Consider the following 20327-nt stretch of genomic DNA (forward strand, 5'->3'; position numbering starts at 1 on the left):
ACTTAAAATGGTTGAAATGGCAAATTTTAGTTTATGTATATTAAACACAGGCACAAATGACTAGTCCTTTGGAGGCATGGAATGGTAGGAGTAAAGAATCCTCAATTTTAGTTGATTGCTGCTGCCCCAGGTGTGTGTCGAGGCGGGTGGGGGGTTAATATAAAGGGACCCATCTCACAGCACATGGTCCGACAAAGCACAAGTGTATTCATAGGAAAGAGCAAACAGATAAAAATTTTGACAGCAAAATGTGATATAAACATCAAGAGGTGCCTAGATCACTCTTTCCTGCTCCCTTTGCCTGGTTGACTCCTGGGTCCCATACCACTTCTTATGGAGTGCTTTGTAGAGCAGTGACTCTCAAACTTCACTGCACATAAGAACCACCCCAGGACACTGTTAAATTGCAGATTCTAATGCAGTAGGTCTGTGGTGAAGCTCTGGCCTGCATTTTAACCAGTTCCCAGGTGATGCTGACACTTTAGATCCACAGACCATATTGAAAGGGCTGTGTAAATTTAAAGTCTTAGTTCACCATGATATCCTCATGTCCAGCAGAGTGATTCACACACAGTAGGTGCTCAATAAATGTTTATGGAATTAATGATGGAGTATATAGCATTGGTACAGGAGTGTGGAGGACAGAACAATCTTTGTCCTTTGAACACAACATATTTGGGGTGTTTCTGCTTCTATCAGTCATTCGCTTTGTGAAATTACCTCATACTCTGTGGGGTAAGGATGCTAGTACCAAATTATTTCTGGTCTTGCCAACTTGCTGCTTCAAGTCTAATCCTTGAAATAGTGGGCCTCTCTATATATGGAGGGTGATCAACACTGGTTTGCAAGCTCTGAGGAAGCCTTGCTATAGTCTACAATCGCTGCAAACAGATTCTCTCCATCCAAGGAGGGGTCAGGGTGCAGGGAACCCGCTCCTGTGGGAATTTTCTGATTTTGGTGCCTATCCTAGTAATTGCCACCTCAAATCAAATAAACAGCATTTTTCACAGTGTATATGAGAAGGTGGTTCATTACCCCAAAATACACAAATGTAATATTGCCATTATTTACTATTATCGTTTATGATGATGATAACGACACTGGCAGTTGAGCGATTAAGTGTGCGGAGGGAGTTGGGGGAGGGGGGCACAGGGCTGGGAGGGCAAGAGAAAGAGGAACTACATCTCCCAGAACCACCCGGGAAAGGCCACGCCGCGACCGCGGCGCCCCACCCCTTTCGCCAGCTGGGCCCGCCCCGCCGATGACGTCACAGAGGTGACGTCACGGCGCCCAGAGCGAGGCTGGGGTAGAGAGGCCGACTGAGCAGGAGTCGTCCGCTTGTCGTGGAGGCTGCTAGGGAGTCGGCGAGAGGGTGAGCGGGCGAGCAGACGAGCGAGCTAGAGCAGGCAGGAGGGAGCGACGCGCGGCGCACAGTAGCGCCGGGGCCAGGCCGCGGAGGAACCCACAACCGGAGAGGGGCAGCCCGAGCCGGGCGCCGCGGGGTCCCCACCCCCACTCGGCCGGACAGTGCCCGGTGTTCCCCCGTGCGGGGGGGCGGCGGCGGCGGCTGACGGGACCGGACAGGACCGCGGGGGTGTTGCCACCTCCCCCGAGGAGCCGGCGCGGCCGCGGGCTCCTCAGAGCCGGGGCCCGGGGCCCGTGATAGACGGGCCGAGGAAAGGAGAGAGGCGGCGGCGCAGGCGACGGGGAGGCAGCGGCGACACCATGTCATCCCCCAGTCCGGGCAAGAGGCGGATGGACACGGACGTGGTCAAGCTGTATCCTTCGTGGAGGGGGGATTCGGGCTGTGAGTGGGGGCGGTGTGAGGATTCCCAGGGCACCCCTGAAACCCAGCCAGGGGCCCTGGGGCACTCCCGGCCACTGTCCGAGGCTCCCTTCCTCGCCTCCCTCCCCCCCAGTGCCTACGGCGGCTCCTTGGCACCTCCCAGGAGCCTAGAGCCTTTTCAGCTCCCCCTTTATCTGCAGCACCCCGAAATGTGCGTTGTTCCTCCCTCTTCTGCACCCTCATTGCCTGCGACTTTCCTCCACGACGTTTGGATTCCCAAGACGGCCTTTTTTTTTTTTTTTTTTTTTTTTTTTGCAGGACCATCCACCTCTCTTGACCACCGTGCCCACCTCACGGTCTCTCCTGTTCCCTCGCTCTGAATTTAGGGACTCCTGATAGAAATTCCAGAGAGTGAAGCCTTTCTTCCTTTCTTGAGATGCCTCCATTCCCTCCATTCACTATGCTTCTTGAACTGGGGTAACTCAAGTGACCTCCTTTATCCCTAATTCCTTTCTATATTAGGAAGAGTAGTCTGCTCCGTGCCCCCTGTTGTAATAAAGAGCTCTGAGTGTTTTAAATCAGAGACTCTTGTTAAGCTTTCTGGTGCCCAGAAGAACCCCACCGGCTTTTTTTGTTTTGTTTTGGTTTTCACTGACAAAGCCTGTCCCACCCATAGTTGGATGCGGTGAGGACCCCCAGGCCCTCTAGCAAGCCACCCTCCATATTGTGGATATGACAGCTGGGGGAGGGAGAGAAAGAAGATCTCTCCTTGACAAAATAGCCCCTATACTGGCCAGTTAAGCAAACTCCCTCTGTGAGGGTAAGGTTCTTGGGGAATAACTGCCCTGATTTTACCAAGTGACACCCTTTATTTCCACACCCCCCCCCCCAACTTTATGTACTCAGGAGGTAGCAGTGGGAAAGCTGTAACTGATAAGGGCCCTTCAGGCTGTGGTTTTGGTTGGAGTCCAGACTGATTATTGCATGACCAGCTCGAGAAATTCGCGAAGGTTCCTGTGACAAATCTAGAAAATTTTTGAGGGGTAATTTAGAGCGTTGGGGGGGGCTGGGTGGGAGAGGAAATGAGTCCAGTGTTCTGAACAGCTAATCCCTGGGGAGAAGGGGAACCGGGGATGGGGAGTGGTGGTGTGTGAAACGCAGTTAAAAAGTCCTGTCTCCTGCTTCTCTTTCTCCCTCACCCCCATCCCCCCACCATTTCCCCCTGTTGCAGGGTTTTGTTTATATAACTCAAGTTGTTTGGCTAGATTCTTCAGGTGAATTCCTTCTTTCTTCCTTTTATTTGGTCCTGTTTTTGATAGGACATTTTTCTTCTTTTTAGAGGTTGATGATTATTGTTAAATACTCCGTTATGGAATTCTCCGAAGTTTTAAAAAAGTAGTTTTTGTATTTGGTTTGGAAGTGGGGGATGGGAGGGAAGTTGCCTGGGCAAGAGATTTTTTTTTTTTCCTCTTTTCAGGAATAAGGTGTTTTTCTCCTCAGGAAAACTTAGCTAGAAATTAGGAACAGTAGTAGACTTCTAAGTTTTAGGGTTTGAAGTTTAGAGTTTTTGGGAGGTGGGAGGAGGCATTACAGAGAGGAGCAAATAATAAAAAACATGTTCCAAATATGTCTAGGCACAAGTGAAATTGATTATTAGGAGCTGTTTGTGACTGTGATTGAGTTTTGTAAATGTGTGAATGATGCCAGTAATGTTGGCTTTTCATAAGGTTGCAGGAAAACTTGTAACTACGGTTGTGTGTACATTTTACACAAAGCAGTTTCGGGTTTTATTTTTGTTTAGAAACTAGGAAATGACATGGTGGCAGAATCTGAGTTATTTTTATCCTGAGTTGAGAGTTACTGTCACACCTAATGCAAATTTCTACCTAATGTTTAATTGGGATGGAGGTGGAGAGAGAATTCCAGCTGTTTTTGATCAATGTCAGAGTCTCAAATTATATACATACATATTTTTAGAAGATTGAGGATAAAGGGTGAGGCCTAACTTGACCTGATGCCTTTTCGATACACTGCCTTTTGTTCATTTAGTAGTTGTGGCATCTAGAATGATTACCGCATTTAGGAGTGGGGTGTGGGGGGTGGAGAGGGAGAGGAAAACAGACAAAGAACAGCAGGGTGTCTTTCTCTTTTTTCTTCCTCTAAGTGGCTTATTTCATAGCTTATTTTTAGTAGAATATGAAGAAAGGCAAAGATGCATTGGCCTTCTGTTCTTTCCCCACCTTCCTCCTTTCTGACAAAAGAAAGCAGAGGCCCTTTAAAATCATAGATTTCTGAGATAGGAGGACAACAGTCTCAGGACAACAAAGCCAGAGGTTATCTTTGTTTCGTATTTGTTATTTCTGGTCTCACGTAGTTCGGAAGTTAAAATCTCTGTATTGCCTTTTGTGTGTGCATGTGTGTTGTGGGGATGGGAGATTTTGTGGCCTCTTTTCTCTGTTGAATTCATATTAGTAGGCCCAAATGGAGCCAGTAATTTTTGAGCAAGGTATATTTAACAAAAAATTGAAGGAAAAATTTTGCAGCCCACTATTAAAATTCGTACAATTGTGTGAAAGGGCCGGGGGTTGAAAATGAAAGATGGTGGAGAGGAAGTAGAGAAGGTCTGAAGGAATGTACTTGCTTTTTGCCCCTCAGTGCCCCTTGATGATTTCTTTGGTTTGGAGGCTGATAGCTGGTTTCATTGTAATCTCCTGTTTCAGCCCATTTTTGGATGTCTCCTGAGTGTAATTATGCGACCACGATTTACAGCTTGGCAGGGAACCTATATAGTAGGAAAGTAGCAGTGTGGGGGTAGGGAAGGAAGGGGATGTGTAACTAATTGGCCACTGCTTTCCACCAGCTCGCTAGGTTCTTTTGGAGACACTCTGTGGTGGTTGTTGGGAGTCGGTGATATTTCTTTTGTGACGGGTTGGTAGGAGGAGAGCTGACTCTCAAGTTATGCAGGGAGTGAGTGTTTTGCACCGATGCACTTAATAATCTGCTGGGCGATTATGTTCTGAAACTCTGACTCATTCATTGTTTCTGTTCTGATCTTTGCTGAGGGTTGTGCAAACCTCTCCAGGAGCCTGGAGACTGATGTACTGACTTTTGGGCCCTGTAGGAATGTGTCCCAGTCAGAGAACTTGGTTTGCCCAAATCCTGTGGAATGGCTGTGAATGGTGTGGCCATTTGTTTTCCAAGTCAGGTTATACTGTGCCGTTCCTAGCCTGGCAAGCGTTGAGGTTTCCATCTCTGATTATTTTGATTGTCTGAGAACTGGGACTCTGGTGACCTTAAAGCGGGATTTGCCCTAAAGGAATATCGGTTTGAATTCTCCCTGGTGGAGGAACAAACAGCTCAGATTACACGGGTTTCCTTGGTGGTGGGGGTTACTCGTCTCACCCTGTTGCACAGCCTGGTGATCCTTTTATCTGCGAACCAGTGGCCCCTGCTGAAGGCTGGAGCTGCTTGTTTTGGAAAAGCGTATGCAGGCAAAAGGCCTCAGGCACAGCTCCTTACAGCTCATTGGCTGCTCTGTTACTACCCGGAAAAGGAGGAGGGGCGGAGCTACCAAACAGCTGATGGGAGTGTGTGACCGGAGTGTGTTTATATACAAAAGAATTAGGGGCTGGGGAGGCCTTGTGAGTAGTGTTACAGGATCAAGTATATTTTCAAGGGGTAGAAAGAGGAAAACCTGATTTTAGATTACAAGAAATAAATGTTCAAGGTTAAATCAGAAAAGTGAACCTGATAATAATGGGGACTTGCCATATGCTGTATTTGTTATTGGTGAGATTTTGGGACTTTGTAATACTAAGTTTTCAAAGATTTCCCTTTTTCAGAGGGAGTTGCAGTAACTTAAAATAGGGTATGCTGCCACTTTAAATGTACTTCCATGACTCACGCAGGGTTTCAAAAAGTATGGTAGAAATGTAAATTTTCCCTGCAAAAGCTTGAAGAGTGGTAGAAAGGGGCATTGGCCTCTACTAAATTCATTAACTGCGTTAGTGAAGTCTTAGAGAACCCTGGGTGTCTGCCTTAGGGTTTCAGAAGTTTTCAATAAGAAGTTCATCCCCATAAAACATCTGAGTACCCTCTTTATGCCAGGCTTGGTGCTGGGGGTTTAGTAGTGAAAAATTTCAGTGTGGGTGGTCATGCTGCTTATGTAACTAGTTAAACAATTAAAAAATCAAAGAAGAAGCTGTTTATAGTAGGTCAACTCTCCATGTAGCAGCTTTTTGAATAACTTGTATTTACTTTCAGAATTGACTTTTCAAGGAGTAGAAAGGTTAAAAAGTGAATTTTATGCAATGGGACAGAGTATGGGGATCTGTATTCCTAGTATTTTAAAGATAGATGTTAAAAAATGGAAACAAAAACATAGCTGTTTGTCTTTCACATCAACTTTGGTATTTTGTTGTTAATCAGTAGTTATTCTATCCCCAAATCAGTAGTCTTTGTTACTCTTTAATTTGTCCTCAAAGTGTAGACAATTCTGTAATCTTTTAACTAGCTCCAGTGTCAATTGAGAGAACCTGTGTTTTGCTTTTATTTCCTGTGGCCTCTGTTTTTGTGAGATGATGAGATAGAAGGTGGAACCGTTTTATGGTCTTCAAGCTGGAAGTTAAAGCTTTGGCAACTCTCAAGTGTTCTGAATTTGTCTTTTCTGCCTAGATTTTGGTGACAAATATAACACGCTGATACTTTGTTGAGCAGGAACCTACATGAGTAAGCATTCACAGCTTCAGAACAGGAGAGTCCTGCAGTGCAGGTCTAGTAAGTTACACACAAGCCTAAAAATTCATCTTTTAGGGGGGCGCCTGGGTGGCTCAGTGGGTTAAAGCCTCTGCCTTCGGCTCAGGTCATGATCCCAGGGTCCTGGGATCAAGCCCCACATCGGGCTCTCTGCTCCACGGGGAGCCTGCCTCCTCCTCTTTCTCTCTCTGCCTGCCTCTCTGCCTACTTGTGATCTCTGTCAAATAAATAAATAAAATCTTTAAAAAAAAAAAAAAATTCATCTTTTAGGGAAAACTTGTGCAAGTGTGACCCATAAAAGTCACTTAACTCTGTTTTTGTGTATGTGTTAGAAAAACCTGGATTGTTGATTTCCTAGTGTTGTGCAATTTCCGTAGCACCTTGACCTGTTTTAGATGTGTGAGTACACATGGATTTGTGTGTGTGTGTGTGTGTGTATACACACACAAATATATATGAAATTAGTATGTTGTTTACCTTTTTTTTTCTTAAGATTTTATTTATTTGAGAGAGAACCAGAGAGCCCAGGCAGGGGGAGTGGGAGAGGGAGAAGCAGGCTACTCCCTGAGCAGGGAGCTGGACAGGAGGCCAATCCCAGGGCCCTGAAATCATGACCTGAGACACCCAGACACCCCTTGTTCACTCTTAATAGATTTGATGATTCCAAGAATCATTGCATTTTTAGGCATGCAGTTCAGACTCATAAAAGTGCTTATGGTATAATAGCTTCTTGACTATAGACCCATAGTATACCTTTTAGTAAAATACTTTAATGAAGAAACTTAATTGGATTATATAAGTAGTAAGATAATTGAGCAAAGTATAGGTTACAAAAAGGGAAAGAAAACAGTCACCCATAATCCTGTCCTTTAAACAGTGGTTCTCAAACTTTAGTGTGATCTTAATTACCTGGAGGGTTTGTTAAAACAAGTTGCTGGGGTACCAGCTCTGGAGTTGTCTTGATTCAGTGGGTCTAGAGAACTTGTATTTCTCGCAGGTTCCCAGATGATACTGATAGTGTTGGTCCAGGGACTGCAGTTCAAGAACCACTGTCCTCAAATATTAACATTATAGTGTTTTTTCTTATCAGTGACCTACACCCCATATATTATTTTCAACCTGTTGATCATACTGTATGTGCCCTGTTTTGCTTACTACTCCTTGCAGCTTATTTTCCTGATTAAAAGTATGAAACATAACGAAGAGGTCATGTAATAGGTCATTTCATGCCCTTGCCATTGATTTAATTCTTCACCACTATTTCTGTGATAAGACTGAAATTAACATCTTGTGCATACGGCTTCTCTTGTGTTTTTGGGTTATTTTGTTTTCTACTAGATCAAAGAAAATAACCATATGGATTAAAATATTTAATTTCTTTTTTCTGTCTTCTACATCAAAGAAAGTAACCGTTGAATTAAAATACTTAATTAAAAATTGTGGGGCCCCACACTCCGTGTGCTCTCATTTTGTTCTGTTGTGTTTTTGTTGGTGTGATTTCAGCAGTGAAGCAATCAACCTGTCATAGTGATGACAAATGAGTTCTGATCTCTTTGTTTTAAACTGTGTGTGTGTGTGTGTGTGTGTGTGTGAGAGAGAATGGTGATCCTTAAATTAAGGACGCTTTTGTACTTCTCAGAGTGCCTACTGTGAGTTGGTAGGTTAAATATATCACATTTGTGATGAGCTCTGACTGGCAAGAGCTATAGAACTAGTTTTGGTATCTGGAATTTTTTTTTTTTTTTTTAACTGAGGTATAATTGACATAACTATAAAATGATAAATTAGATAAGTTTTGACATAAATACCATCCATGAAGCCTATCAACACAACCATTGATTTCTGTCACTGTAGATTATTTGCATTTTCTGAAATTTTACATAAATGTAATTACACAGTATGTACTTTTATGTGAATTCTTTCATCAGATTTTGAGGTTCACCATGATATTTTTACTGCTGAGTAGTCTGACATTGTATTGGTAAATCACTATGCATTTACTTCTTTATGGGTGTTTGGGTTATTTCTAATTTGGAGCTATTACAAATGAAGCTGCTTGGATGGATGTTTTCATTAGTGTAAATACATAGGAGTGGAATAGCTAAATCGTGGAATAGGTATAAACTTAACTTTTTAACAGGTATCCTGAATTTAATTTGACTGATGATTGTATTTCACACACAATTAAATTGTGACATTAAACTATTTTTGTTCTGTATTTTAAAGGAATCCCATTAAATAACATTATAGAGCACTGATTTCTAATCTGTCGAAACTAGTTTTGTAACTGTTTCTCCCTCTCTATTCAAAATTAGTGAATTAAATTTTCATTGTAAAATATTTTTTGCTTTGTGGCCCTTTGACATTGTAGTTCAGGAATTATGGTCACAAATAACTTTCATTTTTTCATTTGTTAGGACTATCCTTTTCTGAAAAGATAGACACGCTTTTCGTTGATGGTTCCCTTTTATTGTAAAATACTGATAAGGGTTTTTGTTGTTGTTGGTTTTCTTTAACATGTTCGTTTTACTTAGCACATCCAGTTATATTTACAGCTGTTTACACATATTGACGTAGGACTCTCTTCAGGTCTTAATAGTATCTTCAGTTTTCATATGGACTAAATTCAGGAACCAATGGCCCCTCTTGCAGAGCCAGAAACAGATTATATGTTTCTGTAATGTTTTCCTGAAAATTTTTTAAAGTTAATTTTTAACAAAATAGTATTTTTTTGATTATTTATTTGTTTGCTTTTTCACTTTTTGGCATTCGGTGTCAGTTACTCAATGGGTCGATAGACATTGCCATAAGAAAAAAAGACATTGTAGTAGTTGGTGTTGTCGGATTCTCATACACGTACATGACAGACATTTGAATTTATGTGTAGGTGTGTGCATGCAGGTTGCTTTAACAGTTCACAGATTACTGGCAGCTGGAACTTCTAACTTGGCTGACAAGAAAAAAGACAACCTCCTGGTTTCAGGAGGGGTTTCAGGTTGTAGTCAGTGACGTTTTATTTGGTGGGGAGACTTTGGTTCAGTCATCAGACACAAGGATGATGCTTTGAGCATGTTTATTAAGAGTGTTACTTTCAGATTGCCAAAATGTAATTAAAGTGCAATAAAGGAAAACATGGAAAAGTCAGTGTGTACTTTGGAGAGACTGTTGTTACATTAGTGATTCTCAGGTGGGGTGGAGGTACCCTGGTTTAGAACTGTTAATATTTTTATGTGCAGGTACTATTGTCGTTTCTTCTCTGTACCTCACCAGATGCTTGCAAAGGGTGTCTCGTGGTTTGCAGGCTGGTGCTTGTGCAAACTGCTATGCCTGGCAGGACCCAAATCCTCAAGAGCCAGGTGGTGGAAAGCCCCACAGGGCAGCTGTATTCGGATGAAGGATCCTCCTTACCTTCCCCTCCTTTTTAGGCATCTAGGGTGTTTAAAGGTAGGTGGTTTATATAGGTATTGCTGATCTTTTGATCTGGCCCTGGAGAGAAGTCAGGGAGGAGTAGGATACCTACTTAGAAACAGGGGAAGAGGGGAGGCTTGGCTGGACCTTGTCATCCTCTGAAAGACAGGGCTGGTGGGTCTGTCTCTGGGCCCACCACAGGTACTCTTGGAGGGACCATATTTAGGGATTTAGAATATTGCTTAATTGGTTGCGAATGGAATCTTTTTTGACGGGGGAGATGGAATCTTAGGTCTTACGTTCAACTTTTTTTTTTTTTAAAGATTTTTATTTATTTATTTGACAGAGAGAGATCACAAGTAGACAAGAGAGGCAGGCAGAGAGAGAGAGAGAGAGAAGCAGGCTCCCTGCTGAGCAGAGAGCCCGATGCGGGACTTGATCCCAGGACCCCGAGATCATGACCTGAGCTGAAGGCAGTGGCTTAACCCACTGAGCCACCCAGGTGCCCCTTACGTTCAACTTTTTGGTCTCTAACTTACAGACGCTTCTAGGGAGGTGTATAAAAGTAAGAGAGATTCTCTATGTGTGAAATTGTTATTGATATTTTAAGTTAAAAGTTTTCTGTTTAACATTAAGCAAAACCTTTATTTTTCAATGTATTATGTTTTTATCATGTACACTTTCCAAGGTTTCTTGGATTATAAAATCTTAGTTGAGGTAATATAAATAGAAAAGTAGATACAGTGTGTGCCTGGTTCGTGTTACCTCAGAAGCAGATGGGTTACTACTCAGCTTAGTGAAAATAAATTTATTTTGTCCTTGTGGTCCCAGTATCACTGGTTATCTGGGTATTGCTCTTCAATCAGTTGATTTTATGTTGCATAGTTTCAGAAAGGTTGATTAATAATTTAAAAATTCAAAAATTTGGGTAAACCTTTCCATTGTGGTTACCTGTAGGAAGGTGATTCAGTTAGAATTGTGTTCATAACAGAGATCACTGTGTGTAATATAGTTGGTTATATTGTTTTATGATCTTACAGACAACTGAATGTTTAGTATGCTTTTGCTAATCTTATTTATGTAAATCTGCATATAAATTAGTAAGTCTCCTTGGCAGCACAGCCTGAAACTACATAACCCTTTTTGTTTCACTCCAAAGGAAAGAAACGATTTACTTTTTTTTTTCCCCCCATTAACAGTCACTTTTATATGGCCTTTATATATATATATGTGTGTGTGTGTGTGTATATATACACACACACACACACACACACACACATATATAAAGGCCCTCCCTTAACCATATATATATGGTCCCACAACTGTGAATTAGTACTTGGTCAGACTGCTTATTTAGACAAAGACTTTTATAATGAAATCATCCCCCATGATGTAGATCTTGGAGATTTGGGGTTTTTATTACACACTATAGTCACATTGACATATTCAAAGTACATTAAAATGTAGAACATGATACATGTTTGATAACAGAAATCACCAGTCTTGGCAACAGAATTTGATATTAACATCCGTTAATTTTATCAACTTACTCAATTTGCTACAGCCACCATCTTCATAATGAGCAAAGGGAGAAAAAAATGTTTCTTGCCCCTTTATTCATTTGTATCCTTAGAGATTAGAAACAAAAACAAAAACAAAATACTTTCAAGTCAGATGTGTTTTATGGGTGGAAGAAAGAGAGGAAGTAGACCTTTGAATATGTTCTTTAGTTCGCTTGTCTGGATTGCTGCCCATTTCTCCTGGCAGTTAAGAAAGGTCTTCAATGCTGTCTTTGATGATCAAATGACATATATTTGAATATACCTGTATTAAATCACTTACATACTTGAGAACACTTACTTGCTTCTGCCTTGTCTTTCTGTAGGCTCTTGGGTTAGAATAGTTAGGTGTACCAGATTCATTCTATCTTTGAATAATCAATGTGTTTCCTTTGAAATTTAGTTGAGTTTTATAACTGATAAACCATGATATGTCAGAAGACTGTTGGTAGCTCATCAAGACTATCATTTCCTTTCCTATATTTCCATTTGTATGTCTGTTTCCTTTTTCTGTTGGTATTCCTAATTTACACTTCGACTAATTTGTAGAAATCGAGCATAAGTTAAATACACGGGCAGAAAAGTACACAAATAAACCTTTGAAGAGAAGGTCTTTCCAGATCCTTCATGGTATCTTATCTTCAGTCTTAACCAGAAGTAGCAGTGAAGCCAGATCTTTTTTTTTTTCCCCCTAGGAGTTTGGAAATCAGAGTATACTTGGCCTAGTTCCTTTGTGAGGTTCAGCAATTATTTATCAAACTAGAACTTATGCTAAAAATATATAGTAGTTTACAACTTTGCTATGTGTGCTCTGAATAAAAATAGGTTGTGCCTTAGATCTGCCTTAGCTCTGTTCAGTGAAGTCAGACACGATGGAACATGACATAAATTTTGTGTTCTTACACTTTAAAGGTCCTAGTCTTTTTTTGCGTCTGAAGAATTTAGTGTTTCTAAGCTAGTTTTATATAATCTTGGCCACTGTTTGAGTTCAGAAACTGCTGACTCTGCTCTCTTTTCGTAAGTCCTCGAGGTAGGAAGTCTTCAGGTCTTTCTCATCCAGCATTCTCTTATGTTCTTCAGGCAGGGTAAATGGGAACAGTCCCTTACTCCTATGGGCGCTTATTCCCAGGATTAAGTTCTAGCCACTTTGCATCTTGTAATTCAAAGAGTGACTAATGAAATAACATGTTTACTTGTGCTTATTGTCCATTTTGGGGGCTGACTTGGTATGTAGGCACAAGACTTTGTATTGGATTATGGTTTTTCTTTTTTAAATAGATTCTGCTTTTTTTTTTTTTTTAAAAGATTTTATTTATTTGAGAGAGAGAATGAGAGAGAGAGAGCATGAGAGGAGAGAGGTCGGGGGAGAAGCAGACTCCGCTAAGCAGGGAGCCCGATGTGGGACTCCATCCCAGGACTCCAGGATCGTGACCTGAGCCAAAAGCAGTTGCCCAACCAACTGAGCCACCCAGGCACCCTGTACTGGATTATCTTAATTGACATAGATACGTATGTGTCTTACCTTTCCATTTGCTTAATGGGTAATAGAATTAGAAATTGTTTTTTTTTTTTTTTTTTTTTTTAAAGATTTTATTTATTTATTTGACAGAGAGATCACAAGCAGGCAGAGAGGCAGGCAGAGAGAGAGAGGAGGAAGCAGGCTCCCTGCTGAGCAGAGAGCCCGATGCGGGGCTCAATCCCAGGACTCCGAGATCATGACCTGAGCCGAAGGCAGCGGCTTAACCCACTGAGCCACCCAGGCACCCCTAGAAATTGTTTTTTTATAGAATCAGAAATTAGTGTAAAATTTGTATGCTTTTAAATTGGGGCTTATTCATTTGAATGAATTGGATAAAACATAAGGATTTTAGTCTGTCAGGTCTGGCTGTTTTATTTCTTAAATGTCATTCCTACAGTGTTTTGTCAGCTCTGATGAAGTTCAGATGACATTTTATTATTTAAAGTTAAATTTTAGTAGATATTATACTTATATAGGTTTTAGCATGTTCTACTTGGAGAAAACCTGGAATGCAAATAATAGTATTAGAAAGCAGTGGTTGCTTTCTGATTATAAGGGCTTTTTGAGTTGAGATTAATTGTATTATTTCAAGGCAGTGTTCTTTGTGGCTTTAAAAAATACTTAAGATTTTTTTTTTTTAAGATTATTTATTTATTTGACAGAGATCACAAGTAGGCAGAGAGGCAGGCAGAGAGAGAGGGGAGAAGCAAGCTCCCTGCTGAGCAGAGAGCCTGATGCGGGGCTTGATCCCAGGACCCTGGGATCATGACCTGAGCTGAAGGCAGAGGCTTTAACCCACTGAGCCACCCAGGTGCACCCAGATTTTATTTATTTGTTTATTAGAGAGCGAGTGCATGTGCTCGTGAGCAGGGGGGAGGGGTACAGAGAGAGGGAGAGGCAGACACCCTGCTGAGCAGGGAGCCCAATGTGGAACTCAGTCCCAGGACGCTGGGATCAGGACCTATGCTGAAGGCTGATGCTTAACCAACTGAGCCCCACCTCCCCTGCCTTTTGTGGCTTTAAGTAATAGTTTGAGAAATACTAATTCTTGGCTGTACTGCTTCAGATTAGGAGAGTAAACTCTGGTAACTTTGTTTTCATTATTGATATCAAAAATAGAAGCCAAAGTTGAAATAAGGAGTCTGTTTTTCATTCCTGACTTACAAAATCAGTTTTATTATTTAGTAGTCAACATTTGTTACATGAAAAATAGAATTAAATAAAACGGTGTAGCCTAGGGATGACTGGGTGGCTGGCTCAGTCTGTTAAGCTGCTGCCTTTGGCTCAGGTCATAATCCCAGAATTCTGGCATCAAGTCCCCCATCAGGCTCCTTGCTCAGCGGGGAGCCTGCTTCTCTATCTCCCTCTGCCTACCACTCTGCCTGCTTGTGCTCTCTCTTTCTCTCTCCCCGTCAAATAAATAAAATCTTAAAAAAAAAAAATACCCAGTATAGCCTAATACCTTAGGTAATCCTATTTATGAATGTAAGAGTCCTGGAGAATGAAGAAAAATACTAGGTTTGTGGGTTTTTTGTTTTTTTTTTTTTAAGATTTTATTTATTTGTTAGCACAAGCAGGAGGAGAGCAGGCAAAGCAGACAGAGGGAGAAGCAGGCTCCCCACTGAGCAGGGAGCCCGATGTGGGGACTCGATCCCAGAACTGATCACGACCTGAGCTGAAGGCAGGCACTTAACGGACTGAGCCACCCAGGCGTCTCTAGGTTTTAATGTACATGTTCTGGTGTCTCTTCATAATAGTAAATTAGATGGCATTGCCTTTATATTTTTGAGGTGTCTGAATTGTATGTGACCTATTAATTATAAAGATTTTATTTATTTATTTGACAGCGAGAGAAGGAATATCAGTGGGGGAGTGGGAAAGGGAGAAGCATGCTTCCTGCTGAGCAGGGAACCCGATGTGGGACTTGATCCTAGGACCCTGGGATCATGATTTGAGCCGAAGGTAGATGCTTAATGACTGAGCCACCCAAGTGCCCTGACCTGTCAATAATTTAAAAAAAATAATATAAGCCGTGTAATGGTGCCTGACTTACATAATTTTTATCAGCATAGAATGACACCATGCTGTTCCTTTCAGAACTTTGTATTTAATTACCTAAATCATATTTTGTTTTTTAAAAGGTAAATTTAGGGAATGGAATACATGTGAGTAAAAGGATATGTCCAGAGCCAGGATAGGATCCTATCAGAGTTTAAAACAATTCAGTACTTAATATTTTACTGTGATGTCTTTTAATACGCCCTAGGTATTTTGAAGATATTGTAGAAAACTTAGTTGCTAACTTTTTTTTTTTTTTTTTTTAAGTAATCTCTACATCCAACATGGGGCTCAAACTTACGACCCTGAGACTCATGCACTACAGACTGAGCCTGCCAGGTATCCCAGTTGCTGACATGTTTATTGATGTTTAAACTCTGGGTGCCTAAAATGGATCAGTTTTGCTCCATGTTACTGTAATTTCAGTTATTAGTCTTAAGACAGCTAAGCATGTATAAAGACTTAAGATGCTTGCTTTTTAATTTTATTTCATTTATTTTAAATTTTTTTTTTATTTTTTGTTTATTAAAAAGGTTTTATTTACTTATTTATCTGTTCAAGAGAGGGAGAGAGCAAGCGAGCACAAGCAGGCAGATGGGGAGAGAGAAACAGGCCCCTCACTGAGCAAGGAACCGGATGTGGGACTCAATCCCAGGACCCTGGGATCATGACCTGAGCTGAAGGCAGTGGCTTAACCCACTGAGCCACCCAGGCGCCCCGTATTTTTTTATTTTTTAAGTAGGTTTCCCATCCAGTGTGGAGTCTGAAGTTACGACCCTGAGAACAAGAGTCAAAAGCATGCTCTACCAACTGAGCCAGCCAGGCACCCCTGGATGCTTAATTTTTTAGAAGTTGAGGTGAAGGCCTGGGAAATAAGCAGCCTTTCTCATTTTCTGCTGTTTTTGCCTTTATGTTGGCTAGCTTTTTACCTTTCTTTAGATAAGCTTTTAATTTTGGATTTACAGAAAATTTGCAAAGATTGTGTGGAGAGTTCCTGAACCTCACTTCAGGTCCAGTTATGCCTGTGTTGTTAGTACTCTTTTTTTTTTTTTTTTTTTTTTTTTTAAGATTTTATTTATTTATTTGACCGTGCAAGAGGGAACACAAGCAGGAGGAGTGGGAGGAGGAGACTCTCGCAGGCTTCCCGCTGAGCAGGGAGCCGGATTCGAGGCTCGATCCAGGGATCCTGGGATCATGACCTGAGCCGAAGGCAGGCACGTAACCAACTGAGCTTCCCAGGTGCCCCAGTACCCCTGTGTTATGTTATGTTACATTACAGAGGCACATTGGTAAGAACAACTAACAACGGTTGGTTGGTATGTTACCAGGCTTTCTTCAGAGTTCACCAGTTTTCCCAAGAATGTTCTTTCCAATTCCAGGATTGAATCCTGGATACAACATTACATGTAGTGGCCATGTCTCTCTAGTATCTCTAGTCTGTGACAGTTGCTCACTTCTTTATAGTCTGATAGAACATTGATAGTTTCAGAGTACTGGTCAGTTGTTTTTTTGGAGTATTCTTCAATTTCTGTTTGCTGCCCCCCCCCCCATGATTAGACCTCATAATAGTAAAGGTATTAAAATTGGCCAAACTCATTGTGGGGTTTTGGAAAGAATACCACATAGGTAAAGTGCCCTTCTCATCACAAATGGGCTGTATGAGGGGCATACCTGTGTTCTTACGACATCACAGGTGATGTTGACTTTGATCCACTGGGCCTTAGTGGTGCTTGACAGGTTTTTCCTGTAAAGTTACTATTTTTTTCCTTCAGTATTCTATTGTTTGGAAGATAGTCACTAAGTGTAGCTGACACTCAAGAACCCAAGGGGAATTAGGTTCTACTCACGGAAGGAGTTTCTGTTTTTGGTGTGTATGTGTGTATGTGTGTGTGTTTTTTTTTGTGGTGGTGGTGGTGGTGGTTTTATTTATTTTATTTTACTTTATTTATTTTTTATTAACATGTAATGTATTATTTGCCCTGGGGGTACAGATCTGTGAATAATCACACCTACACGTACCCTCCCCAGTGTCCATAACCCAGTCACCCTATCCCTGTCCCCTTGTTTTGTTCTTTACTTAAAAATTTTTTTTTAAATTTAGATTCCTCCTTTGATGTTGCCTCTTCTCTCCCTTTAGTTGTAGAGTTTGTTCTGTCTTCAGGTCAATTTCTGAGGGTATTTAGGTGTTTGTGGGCTGAGGTGAACTTGTGGTCCTCCTACTCTGCTGCTGTCTTCCTGCTCCTTGTTTTTGACTCTTAATTATAATGTATCAGTGCATTAATCTGAATTACTAGCTTTTGTTCAGAAGTCACATTTGATTTTGAATGAAGTATAAATTGGTATGGCCTTGTGGAAACAAAATGGGATGTAAATATGAGGATGTGGTCTGGGAGCACACAGATTTGTTGGATATGTTTGTTTAGCAATTTGCAAATGGCAAATTTAACTTTCTACATTTGGCTCTTTTCAGTTCTGTAATAACATATGTGAAAATGAAGATAAACTTAAGAGTGAGCTGCAAAGGTATTAAAAGCTTCATAAGGGAAATAATTCTATAATCTTAGAGTTTTAGGGTGGAGTACTGATAAAATGCTGTTGCATTCTGCATGGCTTCTTGTTATTAACCAGTTATATAATTAACTCAAAAGAGAAAAGAATATATTCTTACTAGCTGCTAACTTGAGCAAAGAATCATTGTTTTGGCCCATAGAAACAATTTATTCTAAAAGGAATTCATTTTTCACCATTTTGATATCTTTTTATTTTTAGCAGTTCTGTTTGTAGTTTTACTGAAGATCTTGACATAATTGTAGTTGTCCGTTTTAACCAGAAATGCAATTTTTTAAAAGATTTTTATTTATTTGACAAAGTGCGAGCAGGCAACAAGCAGGGGGAGCAGCAGGCAGAGGGAGGGGGAGAGGCAGGATGACCACAGATTCCAGGTTGCTGGGACGCAGGGCTTGATCTCACAACTGTGCGATCACAACCTGAGCCAAAACCGAGAGTCGGATGCTTAACTGATTGAGCCACCCAGGGGCCCCAGTACATTGTTTTCCTGAACAGAGTATATTTATAGTTGAGGCTGTTAGGTAAGCAACCTCTGGAAAAATAATGGATACAAAAATTTGTTCAAACCCATTTGGTTTCTAGGCTAAAATGTTAATCTAAATTCTCTCCCTTAGGAGCTTCCTTGAAAATAGCAAGGAAGAAATGTAGGAATTGAATATTAGTTGTAAATACCTTGCTAGTTATACATGTAGTAGTAACAAATACATTCTTTGAGATTATAGACGACAGTACAGAATTTGTGTATCAACTCATGGGGACACCTGGGCTTTTGTGTGGTGTATATAGGTCAGAAGTGTTTATAACCAGCTCTTTATTGGTTTGCCAACCCCAATGGTAACACGTTTAGACCTCTGGCCTTAAATAATACTAACACCTGGATGTCATGTAGTTGCTAAGAGTCAGTAGTGTGACACTTAGAGCCATCTTACTGGCTTGATAACTCTGTGCTGGATGTTGAGCTGGTTCTTTTGTGCTTCTGTTTTCTTTGCTCACTTTAAGTCCTTTAAAAGAAAAGAAACAAGACAGTTTTTAAAGAGCAGTTTTTAGGCTTATAGCAAAATTGAGAAGGTACAGAGAATTTCCCATATCCTTCTGGCCCCACTCATGCACAGCCTCCCCCATTATCAGCATCACCCACCAGAGTGGGGCATTTGTTAAAACGGATGGATCTGCACTGACACATCGTTAATCACCCAAAGGCTGTAGTTGCATTAGAGTTCATTCTTAGTGTAGTAGATCTGTGTGTCTGGACATACATCCCATCATTATGGTATCCTACACAATAATTTCACTGCCCTAAAAATTCTCAGTACTCAGACCTGTTCATTCCCCTCTTCCCCAGCCCCTGGCAACTAGTTATCTTCTTATTGCCTTCATAGTTTTGCCTTTTCCAGAATGTCCTATAGTTGGAGTCGCATAGGATGTAGCCTCTTCAGATTGGCTTCTTTCACTTAATAATACGGATTTAAGCTTCTATTACGACATTTCATGGTTTGATAGCTCATTTCTTTTTAGTGCCAAGTAATACTGCATTGCTTGGATGGACCACAGTTTATCCATTTACCGTGGTGAGCTGTTTTTAGTGAACAGAGCTAATATTTTTCTAATGGTTCCTCATATTTCCAGATTCACCTTTGTACTTGGAAAAAAAAAAAAAAGAAAAAACACTCCTTGGTAGCTGGTAGTTAACATTTTATACTGCTGGTCCATTCTATCCTCTCCGTTCTACCTTTCTTGACCCCTAATACTTACTCTGTAATGTGCTGCTTCTCATTCTGGTGTATTTCAGTTTATTCTTCTAGCATCTTTGAGGTATTATGGCCCATTTTTCATGGATTAAAAACTTGGGGGGGGGCGCCTGGGTAGCTCAGTGGGTTAAAGCCTCTGCCTTCAGCTCAGGTCATGATCCCAGGGTCTTGGGATCGAGCCCACATCAGGCTCTCTGCTCAGCGGGGAGCCTGCTTCCCCCTCTCTCTCTCTGCCTGCCTCTCTGCCTACTTGTGATCTCTGTCTGTCAAATAAATAAATAACATCTTTAAAAAAAAAAAACAAAAAACCCTTGGGTTGCAGAGGTTGGCTGAATGCTGACATCATAGGGGAGGTCCTTCTGAGCCCAGTGAGAGTTGGTCAAGCTTTTGTCCCTTAGCATACATTTAACTGGTGCTCAGAAAACCCCGTGAAGTGAATTTCGATACATGATATCCCATAGGTTTTTGTCAAGTCCTGGGTCAGTTTTAGATTAAACTTTGGCACCTGTATGGAAAGTCAAGAAACCTATATACAGAAGTCGTGCCGGGGAGAGGCAAACCTTCCTCAAATGACGACTTCAGTTCTTTACATACAGATGCCGTTTGCCGTTTCACGTCACTGCTCATTTTCCCATGTGCGATGTGAGCATTTGTATTCTAAAATTGTCCTGAATGCTAATACTTTGTTTTATTTTATTTTATTATTATTATTTAAAGATTTTATTTATTTATTTGACAGACAGAGATCACAAATAGGCAGAGAGGCAGGCAGAGAGAGAGAGGAAGGGAAGCAGGCTCCCTGCTGAGCAGAGAGCCCGATGTGGGGCTCGATCCCAGGACCCTGAGATCATGATCTGAGCCGAAGGCAGAGGCTTAACCCACTGAGCCACCCAGGCGCCCCTACTTTGTTTTATTTTTAATATTTT

At 41.2% G+C, this 20327-nt stretch overlaps 1 protein-coding gene across 2 annotated transcripts in view; it reads left to right on the top strand.

Moving 5' to 3' along the window:
- The first annotated feature begins 1283 nt into the window (after positions 1-1283).
- The window catches only part of UBE2H (ubiquitin conjugating enzyme E2 H), a 103298-nt gene continuing 84254 nt past the window's right edge, over positions 1284-20327 (top strand). Inside the window, exon 1 of one of the 2 annotated variants that reach the window (XM_032869283.1) lies at positions 1284-1778. In XM_032869283.1, the coding sequence (XP_032725174.1) occupies positions 1726-1778 (53 nt within the window). In that variant the 5' untranslated portion in view covers positions 1284-1725. The remainder of the gene's footprint in view (positions 1779-20327) is intronic. The other variant, XM_032869273.1, reaches the window with a different exon arrangement.

Source organism: Lontra canadensis, unplaced genomic scaffold (genome assembly GCF_010015895.1).
Source record: "Lontra canadensis isolate GAN:19392208 unplaced genomic scaffold, GSC_riverotter_1.0 scaffold2, whole genome shotgun sequence".
Classification (NCBI taxonomy): Eukaryota; Metazoa; Chordata; class Mammalia; order Carnivora; family Mustelidae; genus Lontra; species Lontra canadensis.